At 40.6% G+C, this 15193-nt stretch overlaps 2 protein-coding genes across 6 annotated transcripts in view; both read left to right on the top strand.

Moving 5' to 3' along the window:
• LOC121552494 (rap guanine nucleotide exchange factor 4-like) overlaps nt 1–8811 on the top strand; it is a 60368-nt gene extending 51557 nt beyond the window's left edge. For all 3 annotated transcript variants that reach the window (XM_041865460.1, XM_041865451.2, XM_041865443.2), the window contains exons 17-27: nt 625–703; nt 919–1065; nt 2682–2779; nt 3107–3232; nt 3469–3647; nt 5624–5714; nt 5855–5905; nt 7178–7265; nt 7576–7640; nt 7853–7907; nt 8002–8811. In XM_041865460.1, the coding sequence (XP_041721394.1) occupies nt 625–703; nt 919–1065; nt 2682–2779; nt 3107–3232; nt 3469–3647; nt 5624–5714; nt 5855–5905; nt 7178–7265; nt 7576–7640; nt 7853–7907; nt 8002–8129 (1107 nt within the window). In that variant the 3' untranslated portion in view covers nt 8130–8811. The remainder of the gene's footprint in view (nt 1–624; nt 704–918; nt 1066–2681; nt 2780–3106; nt 3233–3468; nt 3648–5623; nt 5715–5854; nt 5906–7177; nt 7266–7575; nt 7641–7852; nt 7908–8001) is intronic.
• A 341-nt stretch (nt 8812–9152) lies between these two features.
• LOC121552511 (mitogen-activated protein kinase kinase kinase 20) overlaps nt 9153–15193 on the top strand; it is a 33465-nt gene continuing 27424 nt past the window's right edge. For 2 of the 3 annotated variants that reach the window (XM_041865470.1, XM_041865480.1), the window contains exons 1-3: nt 9153–9332; nt 14051–14256; nt 14758–14845. In XM_041865470.1, the coding sequence (XP_041721404.1) occupies nt 14098–14256; nt 14758–14845 (247 nt within the window). In that variant the 5' untranslated portion in view covers nt 9153–9332; nt 14051–14097. Of the gene's footprint in view, nt 9333–13701; nt 14257–14757; nt 14846–15193 lie in introns of those variants that run through there. The other variant, XM_041865474.2, reaches the window with a different exon arrangement.

Raw genomic sequence — 15193 nt, 5'->3', positions numbered from 1 at the left:
ATTTAGAATTCAAGGCACACTAAACCAGCATGGCTACCACAGCATTCTGCAGCGATACGCCATCCCATCTGGTTTGGGCTTAGTGGGAATATAATTTGTTTTTCAACAGGACAATGACCCAACACGCCTCCAGGCTGTGTAAGGGCTATTTTACCAAGAAGGAGTGTGATGGAGTGCTGCATCAGATGACCTGGCCTCCACAATCACCCAACCTCAACCCAATTGAGATGGTTTGGGATAAGTCGGACGACAGAGTGAAGGAAAAGCAGCCAACAAGTGCTCAGCATATGTGGGAACTCCTTCAAGCCTGTTGGAAAAGCATTCCAGGTGATGCTGGTTGAGAGAATGCCAAGAGTGTGCAAAGCTGTCATCAAGGCAAAGGGTGGCTATTTGAAGAATCTCAAATATAAAATATATTTTGATTTGTTGAACACTTTTTTGGTTACTACATGATTCCATATGTGTTATTTCATAATGTTGATGTCTTCACTATTATTCTACAATGTAGAAAATAGTAAATCTAAAGAAAAACCCTTGAATGAGTAGGTGTGTCCAAACTTTTGACTGGTACTGAACGTACATTTCCCCCGCTCATGCTTTTGTTGTCATGCTGTCCTGTTTCAGCACAAAGTCCTGTTGCGGCAGTTCAGCATGGGGGATGAGAAGCTGCAGAAACGACAGGTCATCAAGAGTAATGATGAGAGTAAGTATGGCGTAGTGTATGTGTGAAATCATGCAGGATATGAGTTAGAAGAGAGCTAAAAGCTATAGAAAAGCACAGTGTAGTAGTATGAGCCTTTTGGCAGCCAGCAGTGACACAGTGTTTTGAACATCTACAATGACCTGGACTCTAGTTTGTCTTCCCATCCCCCATTCCTCCATGTTAATGACCCTGTATTGTGCTCTGTCCCCATGCAGTCCTGTTCAAAGTGTACTGCAGTGACCACACCTACACCACCATCCGGGTCCCCGTGGCCGCCTCAGTCAGAGAGGTCATCAGCGCTGTGGCCGACAAGCTGGGGTCAGCGGAGGACCTCCTCCTGGTCAACCTCAGTTCGGCCGGAGGTGAGAAGGGCCACAGCCACACGCTAATCAAACGATGGTGGACGCCACACAGTCTTTCCACACATAGCTATTTGCAGATGGCTATGATGCTCATTAATCAGGGGCTGATTTACTGGGAAATGATTGGCTTTTGGTGCTGGATTGCTCTGTTCCAATTACCTGGTGTATGCTCAAGATAGTACCGTAGCCTGCAGGAGAGCAGCATAGAGAAAAGCTTGGGGCAATATTGCTGTTCTTGCTTCAACTCATAAGATTCTACACCCGCCTGTTGCTGCCATTGGCTGGTACTTGCTGTATGGATATTCCAGTGTCTCTGCCAGGGCGTACTTATCCACCTCTCTCTCTGGCCCATGTTTGATCTGCTCTTTCCCCGTACCAAGTAGTAAATAAAGCCAGAAGCGCAGCTGCTCCATGGTCTCTGAGACCCTAATCATATTGCCCATTAATCTAGTTATTTACTGGCATTTGTTTTGCTGCTAAGAATCTGGGCACAATTCTCTGCTGAGGATTCAGAGGAATTTGGATGCCCCAGTCTGTCATATTAATGCAATATTGCCAGTTCTAATGCTAACATAATGCAGCCTCTTCAGAGTCTTCTTGACCACTTTCTTTGATGATGAAGTTAAAGGACGACTGGGGGTTATATCAGATGAAACAGCAGAGCTCCATGGCAACCGCAGCCAGTTAAACCCTGTAGCAGTGTAACCTTCTACTCCTGGGATTAGGGCTAAGTAAAATACCGGGGGGCATCTTTAGCACCTTACCCTTGTTATGTGACTTTTGAACATAGTATAATAATATACTTATGTTTTTATATGATGATGATGATGATGATGATGATGATGATGATGATGATGATAATAATAATAATAATAATAATAATTGATTAAACTTCTATAGCGCTTTTCATAACAGAAATAAATCTCAAAACGCTTCAAAAGCAAAAAACTAACAAACAAGCAATACACTATCATGAGTAGCCTAGAAAAAGCTAGCTAGGTCAACCAATAGAGGCCATAGATGGAGAGGGACAGTTCATGGCGTGATCAGAGGAAGGTGGTCAAAGAGATAGTTGAAGAAGAGTCTGGTGACGATCTTGTAGAGGGCTACTCTGGGAACAAGCTTGAGTTGTGTAGCCATTGGACCTTTCCTCCTTCACAGTGTGTGGCACCCACTTGGGTGATGGCTCAGCAGCTCTGGGCGCAAGAAAGCTCACCACACACAGTTCAGAGTAGTAGCCAGTCATCCTCCCTACGAACCCTCTGCCTCAGCACTGCATTCCTCCACTGCATTTCCCATTCCTCTCAAGCTTCAGATGGCTCCTCAAATGATGTTTTCAAAAGATCAGGAACCAGCAGCCAGGTGAAACAAAAAAGCTGGTAGCTGTGTCCAGATGAATCATTCAAACAAAAACATTAGCCAGCTAGCTTGCTAGCTACAGTAGCAAAGCCAAAAAGAGTTGACCTGCCAGTCAGTCTGCAAATTTGTGGGTTAAAACTACCAGATATATGTGATAAAGACTCAATGTTATAAAAAAAAAAACTGCTGATAATTCTTTTTTTTACAGGAGCTCTGTCTCATGTCTTTGCCATCTCTCGTTTGTTGTTTTCCTTCAGATAAAGTGGTGCTGAAGCCCAACGATATTTCAGTCTTCTCCACGCTCAGCATCAATGGCCGTCTGTTTGTCTGCCCCAGGGATCAACTGGATTCATTGGTGTGTAAATGCCCCTCAGAAAAAAACGCATTCAGACTGACCTGACTGATTCCCAGAGGTTCCACTACAAACAAATCTCGTGCATCTGTTACTTTGAAGCATGTTGCTTCTCATGTATTTCGCTCATGTAATATTTTGTTTTAAATCAACAGACATATGTTCACTGGCCGGAGGCTACTGTTGCATTTCGACTTGTTATAGTTGTGTAACTGTCATTGTATCTATCAAAATGGTCCTGTATTTCATATGAGTGTTAATTGTATGATGAAGGATGATATACAGACAAATGTAAATTATACTGTATATTAAGTGTGCGCTATATTTCAGACACCCTTGCCAGAGCAGGAAGGGCCCTCCACTGGCTCCATGGGCAGCTTTGAGTTGATGAGCTCTAAAGACCTGGCCTATCAGATGACTGTCTACGACTGGGAACTCTTCCACTGTGTACATGAGGTGTGTCAGACCACTGAGGGAATGAGGAATTACTTGATTCTATGGCTGTGTCCTAAATGACACCCTATTCCCTATATAGTGCACTACTTTCAACCAGAGCCCAATGGGGAATAGGGTGCCATATGGGACGCAGTCTGTCTTCCTATCGATTAACTATTCAACCAATATATTGATACCTTATTATGGAAACCATCAGGGACACGGTAATTGACTTTCTCTCTTGCCCTGTTCTACAGCATGAGCTGATCTACCATACGTTTGGGAGGCAGAACTTCAAGAAGACCACGGCCAACATGGACCTGTTCCTCAGGAGGTTCAATGAGATCCAGCTGTGGGTGATCACAGAGATCTGTCTGTGTACTCAGCTCAGCAAGCGCGTTCAGATGCTCAAGAAGTTCATCAAGATCGCTGCCCAGTGAGTGGCACTTGCCATGTCCCAGTCCTCCTGTCGCCCTCTCTCTCTCATGCACGGATTCATGCACGTTTGTACACACACACACACACACACACACACACATGGCCCTGCTACTCTACAGCCATCGGGCGTCAGCCATTGAGGGAATGATTCCTTTGAAAAGAAATGAAAGCTGCTATACTGCCCTTGTTGTGCTCGTGTTGCGTCACGTCCAATGGCAGCGTCTAAGCTCAAGAATCGCTGAGGTTCAATTCTTGATGGCTGACGCATACATTCATTGATTGAAATAATGAGAAGTTGATTTTGGTTGCTTATGGTCTCGACTATATACCACTGGTCATTTTGTTAAGAAGCTACTAGCTAGCATAATGTCAAGAAGCTACTAGCTAGCATAAAGTCAAGAAGCTACTAGCTAGCATAAAGTCAAGAAGCTACTAGTTAGCATAAACTCTTAGCTAGCTAGCTAGCTACATTGAGTACAGTTACATGCACACAATAATATGATTATTGTGAATAGTCAGATAAATATAATAGTTTGATTTAAACGTTTACATGCTTTGCAAGAAGAATGATTTCCCTAATAATCCTGTTTACATGGACACATCTGAAACCAGGCTACCTGATGGGACTTTGATAAATGCAGAAAATTGCCAATCAAAATAAACGTTATACTACACGTTCTACCACAGCCACCATGTTATTTTGGGGATTTCGGACATATAAAAGTTGTATGGGAAAACTATTTTTAAGATGCATAATTTTTCCGAACTCACTTTATTCGCGCAAAAAAAGGAAGCTTGCGCTGCTAGTGCTAGCACATATCTAATAATAATAATAATAATATGCCATTTAGCAGACGCTTTTATCCAAAGCGACTTACAGTCATGCGTGCATACATTTTTTTTGTGTATGGGTGGTCCCGGGGATCGAACCCACTACCTTGGCGTTACAAGCGCCGTGCTCTACCAGCTGAGCTACAGAGGACCACACCGCTGTAACTGTGATTTAAGGCGTTTACATGTCATAATAATTCGAAAGATTGCTCAGAAAACCAGGTGTTTTAATCGGCGTATGCTTACTTCGATTATGATCTTACGCCGATTTAAGATAAACAGAGTAAGTAAGCAGTGCTACATGACTAATGCCATACTCGGCATACTGCCATAATCAGTTTAATATCGAATGTAAATGTACTCACGGACTATGTTCACAATGTAAACAAAAGCAACTAGTGTAATTAGAGGGTAATTTAGTACAACCACTAGCAACAATTTAAGGAGTACTTGCGAAAAACTGGACCAAAGCTATTGTACTTACACATAAGGATGAATATATTACAGTACATTAGGGGTATAAAAACAAATAAAGAGAGTCGCACACTCTATGTATAAAATCACTGTTAAGAAGGCACAGTGATGCCGAAACGTTGGTGGTTTCTTACCCAATATATTACTGGGAGTTTATACATCGAGTGTGCGACTCTCTTTATTTGTTTTTATAGCTTACAGTTTATTCACCGTTAGTCAACACCTCTACACTAAATAATGTTATCTGGGTGTGCGCCAGCTCATGCTTTTTACAGTACAGTAGGGGAAAATAGAATAAAGGTGCTCAGGTAGCAGGTAGATTTTTTTTTTTTAGCAGAGCGACTTACAGTTAGTGCATACATTTTTTTCTTCCATACTGGACCCCCGTGGGAATCGAACCCACAACCCTGGCGTTGCAAGCGCCATGATCTACCAACTAAGCTACAGTAGGCAATTTCACATTGACTCGACGCTGATGGGAAAGCAACCAAACGTGTATAATGGCCACACACACACACACACACACACACACACACACACACACACACACACACACACACACACACACACACACACACACACACAGACCCCTATGATGACTTATATTAGTCACATGTAACATGTGACCTGATCCTGATAAATGATTGGACAATTTTCTCTCTGTAACAGCTGTAAGGAGTATAAGAACCTCAACTCCTTCTTCGCTATCATTATGGGCATGAGCAACCCAGCCGTGAGCAGACTGAGTCAGACCTGGGAGGTGGGTGTCTGTCCGTCCGTCTTTGTCTGTCACGGTGTCTGTATATCTGTCTGTCCAACAACACTCACCTGTTTAGCACCTGCCCAAGAATATAGTGGTTTCATCTGTCTGTTAACCTTGCTTGTTATTTGTGTTGACAGAAACTACCCAGCAAATTCAAGAAATTTTACAGCGAATTTGAAAGCTTAATGGTGAGTAGTATGAACCATTTTAGCCCCATACAGTGGCTTGCAAAAGTATTCACCCCCCTTGGCATTTTTCCTATTTTGTTGCCTTACAACCTGGAATTAAAATGGATTTTTTGGGGGTTTGTATCATTTGATTTACACAACATGCCTACCACTTTGAAGATGCAAAATATATTTTTTTTATTGTGAAACAAACAAGAAATAAGACAAATAAGACCCCCCCCCCCCAAAGTCAATTATTTGTAGAGCCACCTTTTGCAGCAATTACAGCTGCAAGTCTCTTAGGGTATGTCTCTATAAGCTTGGCATATCTAGCCACTGGGGTTTCTGCCCATTCTTTAAGGAAAAACTGCTCCAACTCCTTCAAGTTGGATGGGTTCCGCTGGTGTACAGCAATCTTTAAGTCATACCACAGATTCTCAGTTGGATTGAGGTCTGGGCTTTGACTAGGCCATTCCAAGACATTTCAATGTTTCCCCTTAAACCACTCGAGTGTTGCTTTAGCAGTATGCTTAGGGTCATTGTCCTGCTGGAAGGTGAACCTCCGTCCCAGTCTCAAATCTCTGGAAGACTGAAACAGATTTCCCTCAAGAATTTCCCTGTATTTAGCGCCATCCATCATTCCTTCAATTCTGACCAGTTTCCCAGTCCCTGCCGATAAAAAGCATCCCCACAGCATGATGCTGCCACCACCATGCTTCACTGTGGGGATGGTGTTCTCGGGGTGATGAGAGGTGTTGGGTTTGACAGATCATGTGACACTTAGATTGCACACAGGTGGACTTATTTAACTAATTATGTGTTCTGAAGGTAATTGGTTGCACCAGATCTTATTTAGGGGCTTCATAGCAAAGGGGGTGAATACATATGCACGCACCACTTTTCCGTTATTTATTTTGTATAATTCTTTGAAACAAGTGATTTTTTTCATTTCACCTTACCAATTTGGACTATTTTGTGTATGTCCATTACATGAAATCCAAATAAAAATCTATTTAAATTACAGGTTGTAATGCAACAAAATAGCAAAAACGCCAAAGGGGATGAATACTTTTGCAAGGCACTGTATCAACCATTCATCCACTCACATAGTCTCTAGCCTTGCTTTCTATAGCTTCTATTTATTCAAATATTGAATTGAAACTTGACATTCTTGCATGGTCATTTGTCATCGAGCAATGTATGGATTGAGCAGCACCACCCTTGGCTGTGACTGTGATATGCCCACTTAACATGGTTATGGCAGATCTCAGAACAGTGTGAGTGTTTCCACAGGACCCGTCCAGGAACCACCGGGCGTATCGGCTCACTGTGGCCAAGCTGGACCCACCCATCATTCCCTTCATGCCGCTGCTGATCAAAGGTCATTGCAACACAACACAGCTCTCTCTATATGACCCTCCATGTTGTTTTACCCATTATCTTACCCATTGATTTACTATTGAGAGGTTTATCCTCACTGCCTCTTGTGTGAAGAAATGACTTAAATGTAAAATGTAAATGTTAAAGAAATTATTATCAGCAACTTTTGAACTATTGTTTTGGAGTGTCGACCTGTGACACAGTGTAACTACAGTAGCTTCTATATTGTTTGCTTGTGTCAATTCCACTCCTTGTACTTTTGTATATGCTCTTTCTATGTGTGTAATCATATATTGCTGTTATCTTTTCAGACATGACATTCACTCATGATGGAAACAAGACGTTAATTGACAGTTTGGTCAATTTTGAGAAAATGGTAAGGCCCTCCAGGATGATATAGATTTTTACATTATATTATTTTATATTGAAAGACTAAATTATTAATGGCACCCTGAAAAAGGAACAGTGATGCCGAAACATTGGTGTTTTAGCCACAAAATTACTGGGAGCTTACATATAGTGTGCGACTCTCTTTATTTGTATAAATTAATGATGGTAAAGTGTGTTTGTGTATTTATTTATTTTTAGCGAATGATCGCTAATACAGTGAGGATTGTGAGATACTGCAGAAGTCTGCCATTCAGTAAGTCAACATACTGTTCATCTGTGTAGTCTTCACTTGACTGGCTTACAACAGGACATTGTTTTAATAAAAGTGGGTTTCCTCTTCCTCTCAGGTGCAGAGACATCTCAGACCAGTAAGAACCACCCGGATGTGCGGAGCTACGTGCGCCAGCTGACTGTTATTGACAACCAGAGAACACTGTCTCAGCTCTCCCATAGACTGGAGCCTCGCAGAACCTGAATCCTCCCTGGACACTTGAAGGACACTGGACAGACACTGGACAGACACATGTCACATGCTGCTACTCTACTGCCAAAAATAAGCTTGCTTTATAAAGTATGTTATACTAATACACACACATACTACATGGAACTTCACATTATTACATGGATAGTCAAGTATCATTTTAGATGCTACAGCTACAGAGTTAATCAGCTCCACCTTCAACAGTATTTCAAATGTCACTATAATTTCTGCTTCTTTGTTTCCTTTATGTGTATTGTTTTCATTTTTATAAACAATTGGCAGCAGTCTGGTTTAAATTAAAGGATATTTTGGAAATAATCATCCATTAGATTGTTGCACAAATCTATGTCAAGTTGATGTTAGTAAGGAAACTTTCCGAATGGAAACATTGGCTCTTATTTCACTCCCTGACCTGAATTACAAATCCTGATATTCAGTTGTGGTTTCATATCTTTTTTTGTAAATCAGATTATATTTATACATATTTTAGTTTGTGGTTTTTTATTACACATTGTACAATGTATTCATATATTTATTATGACCTCAGCATGCAATGATTTGAGATGTTGGGCTGGATATATGTGAGCACATTCCTCTATAAAAGTCTGAGGTAACTATTGTCTGCAATATTTTTTCCCATGTTTATTCTGTAAATATTAAAAACGAATTAAATGTATCTGATGACGATGCTGTTCATTTGATTGTCCATTGATTATTTTGATAACTATTTTGTATAATAACTAATTATGAGCTGAGCTGATAATATATTTAGAGTAGCCCGAAATAATATTTCAAATACCGTTTCATGCTGCCATAGTAGTCTTTCGATGATAATAAAACTAATTCAATTCCCTAAGACTGCAGGTGTTGGTTGTTATAATATAGCTGCTACGTCTATGTAGTGCTAATATCGTTTGGGGTGTACAGATTTTGTCCATTGAGCGGAGCTGTTGTCATCAGCATTTGTGTGAAAGTACTCGAAATATGTCGAGATCTTCTCTCTGTATGCAGCCCGGGTCAAGGAAGTTGGGCAACTCTAGAAATCACCGTGTGGGAAATCATAAACGTCACGCCCGTGTTCCGAAAGTGGGGTCTTTACAGTACTGTGTTTGGTTATATGATTTCCTGCAGAAGTTACGGTACCCATTGAATCTGCCAGACTGTGTTTGCCGCTTTTATTTGTTGGAAAAGTTAAAGGTAGGTAAATCGCATTATGTTTCAGTGTAGCCTAGCCTACGCGCCATGAGATGTTTTCAATTACATCATTTTTTGAAAGCTGTGATAGTCATTAATGCGCGATGTAAACATGTACCAGACAAATAACCTAAATCCTATTATTTGTATCTTTATTTTACAGTTGTCTATTTTTGGCAAAGCTTGATCTCGTGCGTTAGTGCTTTCACTTTTCCAGGGAGAAATGTCTTAGTAATGCGCAACATGGGTGTCATCGAGGAAATGGGCTGTCTTGCCTCAAACGTATGTTAATCCTTAGCTGTCTATCTTGCTAAATTATATTTTACACAATTTAGGGCTCAATTCAATCAAACCCAGATTTTACTATTTACACATTAGGGATGGTTCAAAATGTACATAATGGGGACCTGGAGGGAAATGGGGGAGGGTCATGCTTTTTAAATTTTAGTCAGGGGGACCTTTTAGTATTTTTTTAAATCTAGTCCAGGGTAGGGTCATGTCATTTGTAATTGATGAAATGTCTATATTTATCAGTGTTCTAGAATTAGTTGCTTACTAGGCTATATATCGATGAGTGCCTGATGCTGCCCGCATCTCTGAGCCCTGGCCTGCTCTGCTCTTGCTGATCAAAACCTTTTTTTTGTGCTGCCTAACCAATGGCGGTGCTGTGTAGGCCTACTGTGGCAGATCAAGAGGAGAGTCAAAGGCTTCTCCTGATGTTTAAAAAGAAAACGTGGCCTAGTCCAAAAACTGCAATATCGTGTGCGCGGACTAGCCTATATATTCTGTTCAGTTTGAGAAGGAGAGTGGAAATATGTGAAGGAGGTCTTGAGGTCAACTTTGATAGCTTGCTACTACTATAACTGATTTTAATAACAACAAATGTTTCTTGCTCATGATGTATTTATCAGAGTTATTGACCTCACAATAAGCCAGATTCAATTAACTTGGTGCTGAAACTTGAAGCGGCAGCCGCTGCACAATCAATCTGAAATGGACAGCTCATGGTGCTGAAATTAGGCAAATTTGAGTAGGCATAATTAATTTAAACCGTCTTTACTTTATTAACAATGAGAGGGCTTTATGTTGGAGCCTATTTCTTCCTATTTAAGAAATAAGAGGTAAGCCTACCTGTTTGACAGACAGAATTAGGCTATAGGCTGCTATCCATCGATTGTTTGACCAATTCCTCCACCCACCATACACTCTTTAAATAGCCTACCTCCGTGTCAGTGAAGGGCTGTTAAGTTAAATCCAGGACTCGAATTGAGGGGTATGAGAGGGTATACCATACGCCTACCTTATATTAAAGAAAATTGTAAAAATCATAGGCCTACCCCTTGTTAGCTTAATTTACTGAAATGGGCTAAATCAGGGTCACACTCTTGGTAGTCTTAAACAAATCTACTTTGAAACAAAAGTATACACATCACACACATGCTTATGGGCTTAAAAACAAGACACCTGTACCATGTAAGACATAGAGTTGAAATGTATTCCATTTTGAGTTTGCATCCCAATATTACACTTTATATACATCACAGACAACTGAAATATAACAAAACCGTTTGATATAGAAACACCGGATTTTCAGCATTTTTTTAAACGTTTATTAATTATGAAATTATGAAACATATGAATAACATTCCACCCATTAAGCCACTAGAGGGTGCTTTGGTCATTCGACTGCAGGAAAGGGTTTTTAAGATTTAAAATAAACTAAAACGGATCCAATTATATAAATTGAACTATAACAGCGCTTTGGTCCGCGATGCTTTATGCTAGAATCAAGTTGTAAAATACCTGGGAAAGACGTGACTCCGATGCATATGGGGATATCTTTGTTTTGTTTCTTTGACATTCAGAGGCTGAGCTACAACCTTCTATAGCCGAAGAGACAAAAAAATTGACTGTACTTGGAAAGTAATCTAATTCTGTCACTATCAATTGATTAAGCTATTCACTTTCTTTACAATAGAAGATGTTTAAACCCAGACAGCTTTTAGGGAAACACTTATGACCTTTTCTCATTGGGTTAAGCCACGGGAGAAGAATAGCCATCGGTTTGAATTCATAACGATGCCTCAGATTGAATTATTTGCAAACAGGGACAGTTTCGTTGCAAACAAGACACACTGATTTGGCATTGGATAAATATGATAAGATGAATGCATAACCTATCTCTCTGTCCATTCTCAGCCTGTATTTTTATGTGGTAATAAAAAAGATTCTACTAAGGCCTCCAGTCATGTAAAATGACGTAGAATTGCATGACATTTTTATAAAAGGCAATTTTTTTAACGGACCCATAAATACGATGATAGATTCATGCAATGTTTTTACTATAAAGGACATCTTTCCACCCCTACTCTTGTCCACGGTGGTCTGCGAACCCACAACCTTCTGGCTCGCAGCCCTGTGCGCTATCAAAATTCCTGTGTTTCAATGTAATGCTTACAGGACGAAGAACAATGTTCTCTGCTATCCACTTTATGTTTTCATTTTTATTTTGGGCATAGGGGAGCGTCACTTTAAAAAAAGAAATATCACCATGTCATTGAAAAAAGTCAAAATTCCCTTACGTTGATGACTTTTTGCAAATCCAATCAATTTTCCAAGTTGTTTCAACGTCATCACATTTTATTTTTTTGAAATGATATGGAAACAACGTTGATTCAACCAGTTTTTGCCCAGTGGGTAGTCTATACATATTTTGGGTGTGGTGCATGCAGCAGCATATACACCAATGAGCAATGGCCCCTTCCCATACAGTAGCTCACCCATTGTTTTCCTTGATATGGTGATCTCTCCAAACAGAGCACAGGAGTTGTAACCAGTGCTGTCCTCTTGGGTGCACCAGTATCTATACTAGTATGAGCTAGTAATATTTGAAAATTATAGCTGTTTATGCCACAAATTTACATTTTTCTTGAATCAAATGCATTATCTTAGGGTTGTGGAGAATTTGAGGGGAGGAAAGAGAACAATCTTGACCATCCAACATTTTGTCCACAACACAATGTACTTGATACACGGTAGCTTATTCAGTGTAGTATCACTGTCATAAACGTCAGTTGATAATTTTTTCCAGAAGTTTTGTTTCTTCATTAGTGCTGTTTTGCCCTGGCTGAATTATTGACTGTACATCCCTGGAGTCATTTTGATTATGTAAGGAATCAAAATGGTAGAGTTTAAACACTGCAGCTTCTCTGGAGCTGAAGTTAGGAATTCCTGATGGGACACTTACAGTGTTTGTTAATGTAGTCGAGTTAAACCTATATCAATATTTACAGGAATTACATCCACCACAGGGATGATATAGATGGGTAAAGCAGATGAGGTAATTCAATACATTTTTACTATATGCAGAGCTCTGGCAGGTATGTACTTGCCTGTATATTTCCACATGGGTATTGGTCCAGAGTGTTTACTTTCCAGTGAGGACAGGCAGAAACGAGCCCTAAAGTAGAGTGAGTGCTCCAATAACATCCCAGTAACCCTGGCGTCTTGAGTGGCCACAAAAAATGTCAGAGCTGCTCATGTACTGGGAAGATTGGTGTGAAGGTAAGTATTGCATGAATAGCCATACATTAGCAGAGAGCATTGCCTCCCCTCTGTGACAATGGAGGCATTTTCTGCTGGGTTGGATAGCAATCCTGATTCAGGTCCAGGTAAAGAGCCTCTTAAAAGCCATAATTGCTGAGCAGTAAGTGGGTCATTTATTAACAATAACCGAGCTACAATTTCCTGTAATGTAGGGATTATTTCTTTACAGGATGCATTTAGGTTGTTATGTGCAAACAAAAGGTGCAAAGCTGTCATCAAGGCAAAGCGTGGCTATTTGAAGAATCTCAAATATAAAATATATTTTGATTTGTTTAACACTTTTTTGGTTACTACATGATTCCATATGTGTTATTTCATAGTTTTGATGTCTTCACTATTATTCTACAATGTAGAAAATAGTACAAATAAAGAAAAACCCTGGAATGAGTAGGTGTGTCCAAACGTTTGACTGGTACTGTACATTAAGACATAGTCACTGTTCTTTGAATATAGAATTAGAGGTGTAGCACCTTCTTTGGGTTTGTTTTTAAAACAAGTGTGTAGTGATAGTGTGTCATTAAAGGTTTGCAGTGATTCATGGGAGACTAGAGGATGTGATCCCTTTATGAGCGCTGCTGTGTCTAGCTGACTAGCCTTACATGTACAGACCACTCTAGACTGTTCTGGAATAGTCTGTGGCTTTGGCCGTGTGTATTTTGTGCAAAGTGATCACAGCAGAGGGAGAATGAATGCCAGGGATGCCATAGTCCTTATACAAGCTGACAGAGGATCCTGGGCCACTCATTCAGTGCTTACTGGTACTGGTGACTGTTTGACGTAGGTCTGGGGCAGGCAGGCACGTTGAATGTCCCGTAAATCACTGGCTGAGATCAGGGATATCACAGTGCCACTCCGGGCAGACATAGCCAATGACACAGAGGCCTCCCTGGGGTACTGTTAGCAGCAGATTCAGTCACACACTCTCTAATGCGCTAGTGTACAGCTGCTCTTTTAGTGTGTCACTGGTGCAGGACTTTTACTTGAGGAATCAGAGGGGTCTTTTTTGGGGAACAAGCCTGAGACAGATTTGAGCATCGGTTCTAAAAAAGCGTTTGAGTGAACTCTGTGCTTCTTCTTCTTCCTCCTCCACTGTCTCCTTCCCTGTGGTCCTCCAGATAGACAGACATACAGACGTCGAGTTGGGTCTGAGTGTCATTATGAGATGTCGTCTCTCAGTGCCTCCTTCGTGCAAATCAAGTTTGATGACATCCACTTCTACGAGAACTGCGGCGGCGGCAGCTTCGGTAGCGTGTACCGAGCTAGGTGGATCTCTCAGGACAAAGAGGTGGCAGTGAAAAAGCTGCTCAAGATCGAAAATGAGGTAGGAGTCGTAATTGCCAAGGCTTTTCATATACTTTTTAATTGTCGGTGTAGCAATCATTTTAATAGCTCCCCCATTTAGTGGGTTGTGGTGACTTTTGGTCCCCGTCAGTCATATTCATACTCCCCATCGCTTTGTGCACAGAATTGGCACATACTGTATGCTTTAAAATAAATATTATTGCCAAATGAGAGATCATATTAGGACCAATTAAAGCATGGGTTTCTTAGTCTGGGGATTTCTTTTAAGTGATGGCCTCATTGTCCTAAGACAAAAAACACATGGGATATACCTTTTCATGCGTATTCTATTTAATCTTCAGCTTTGAGTCTTCATTTCAATACATAGTTCACTGATATCCATTGATCTTCAGGAGTTAAACATAATGCATAGTCAAGTCAAATAATTCTTAATGGAAATGCAATACAGTCCTGTTTTGCAACTCCATTTTCCACGCTGTTATGCCGTCTGTATCTTTTGTTTTCTGTGTTTTTTGTTCAGGCTGAAATCCTCAGTGTACTCAGCCATCGGAATATCATTCAGTTCTATGGGGCGATCCTTGAAGCACCCAACTATGGAATCGTCACTGGTAAGTCCATGCAACCCTTATCTTGTTAGTTTGTCATCCAATAGTAACCACAGGTATTATCTCCACAGCAATTCAGACCACGTTTATGTCCGTCACGTTAATGGAAAACCAGGAATCACCATCTGAATCATGCTTGTTTCACAGATATTTTGTTTGCTTAGAACTGAATGGTGCTGTGGTCTATATTAACAGTATTAGTAGATGGCTTTATGGTTCAGTAAGATTACATGTTGCTGGCTTTTTGTTCATGTTTCTAAAGTTCATGCCATGTGACAGTCCTCTCCATGTGGTATGGGGAACCCCTCCCTGCTCATGTTCTGAAGATCTTATCACATGACAGTCATTGGC

The sequence above is a fragment of the Coregonus clupeaformis genome, chromosome 4 (genome assembly GCF_020615455.1).
Source record: "Coregonus clupeaformis isolate EN_2021a chromosome 4, ASM2061545v1, whole genome shotgun sequence".
Taxonomy (NCBI): domain Eukaryota; kingdom Metazoa; phylum Chordata; class Actinopteri; order Salmoniformes; family Salmonidae; genus Coregonus; species Coregonus clupeaformis.
The sequence above is the reverse complement of the archived record's forward strand: the minus strand, read 5'-3'. Positions and strand labels throughout refer to the sequence as shown.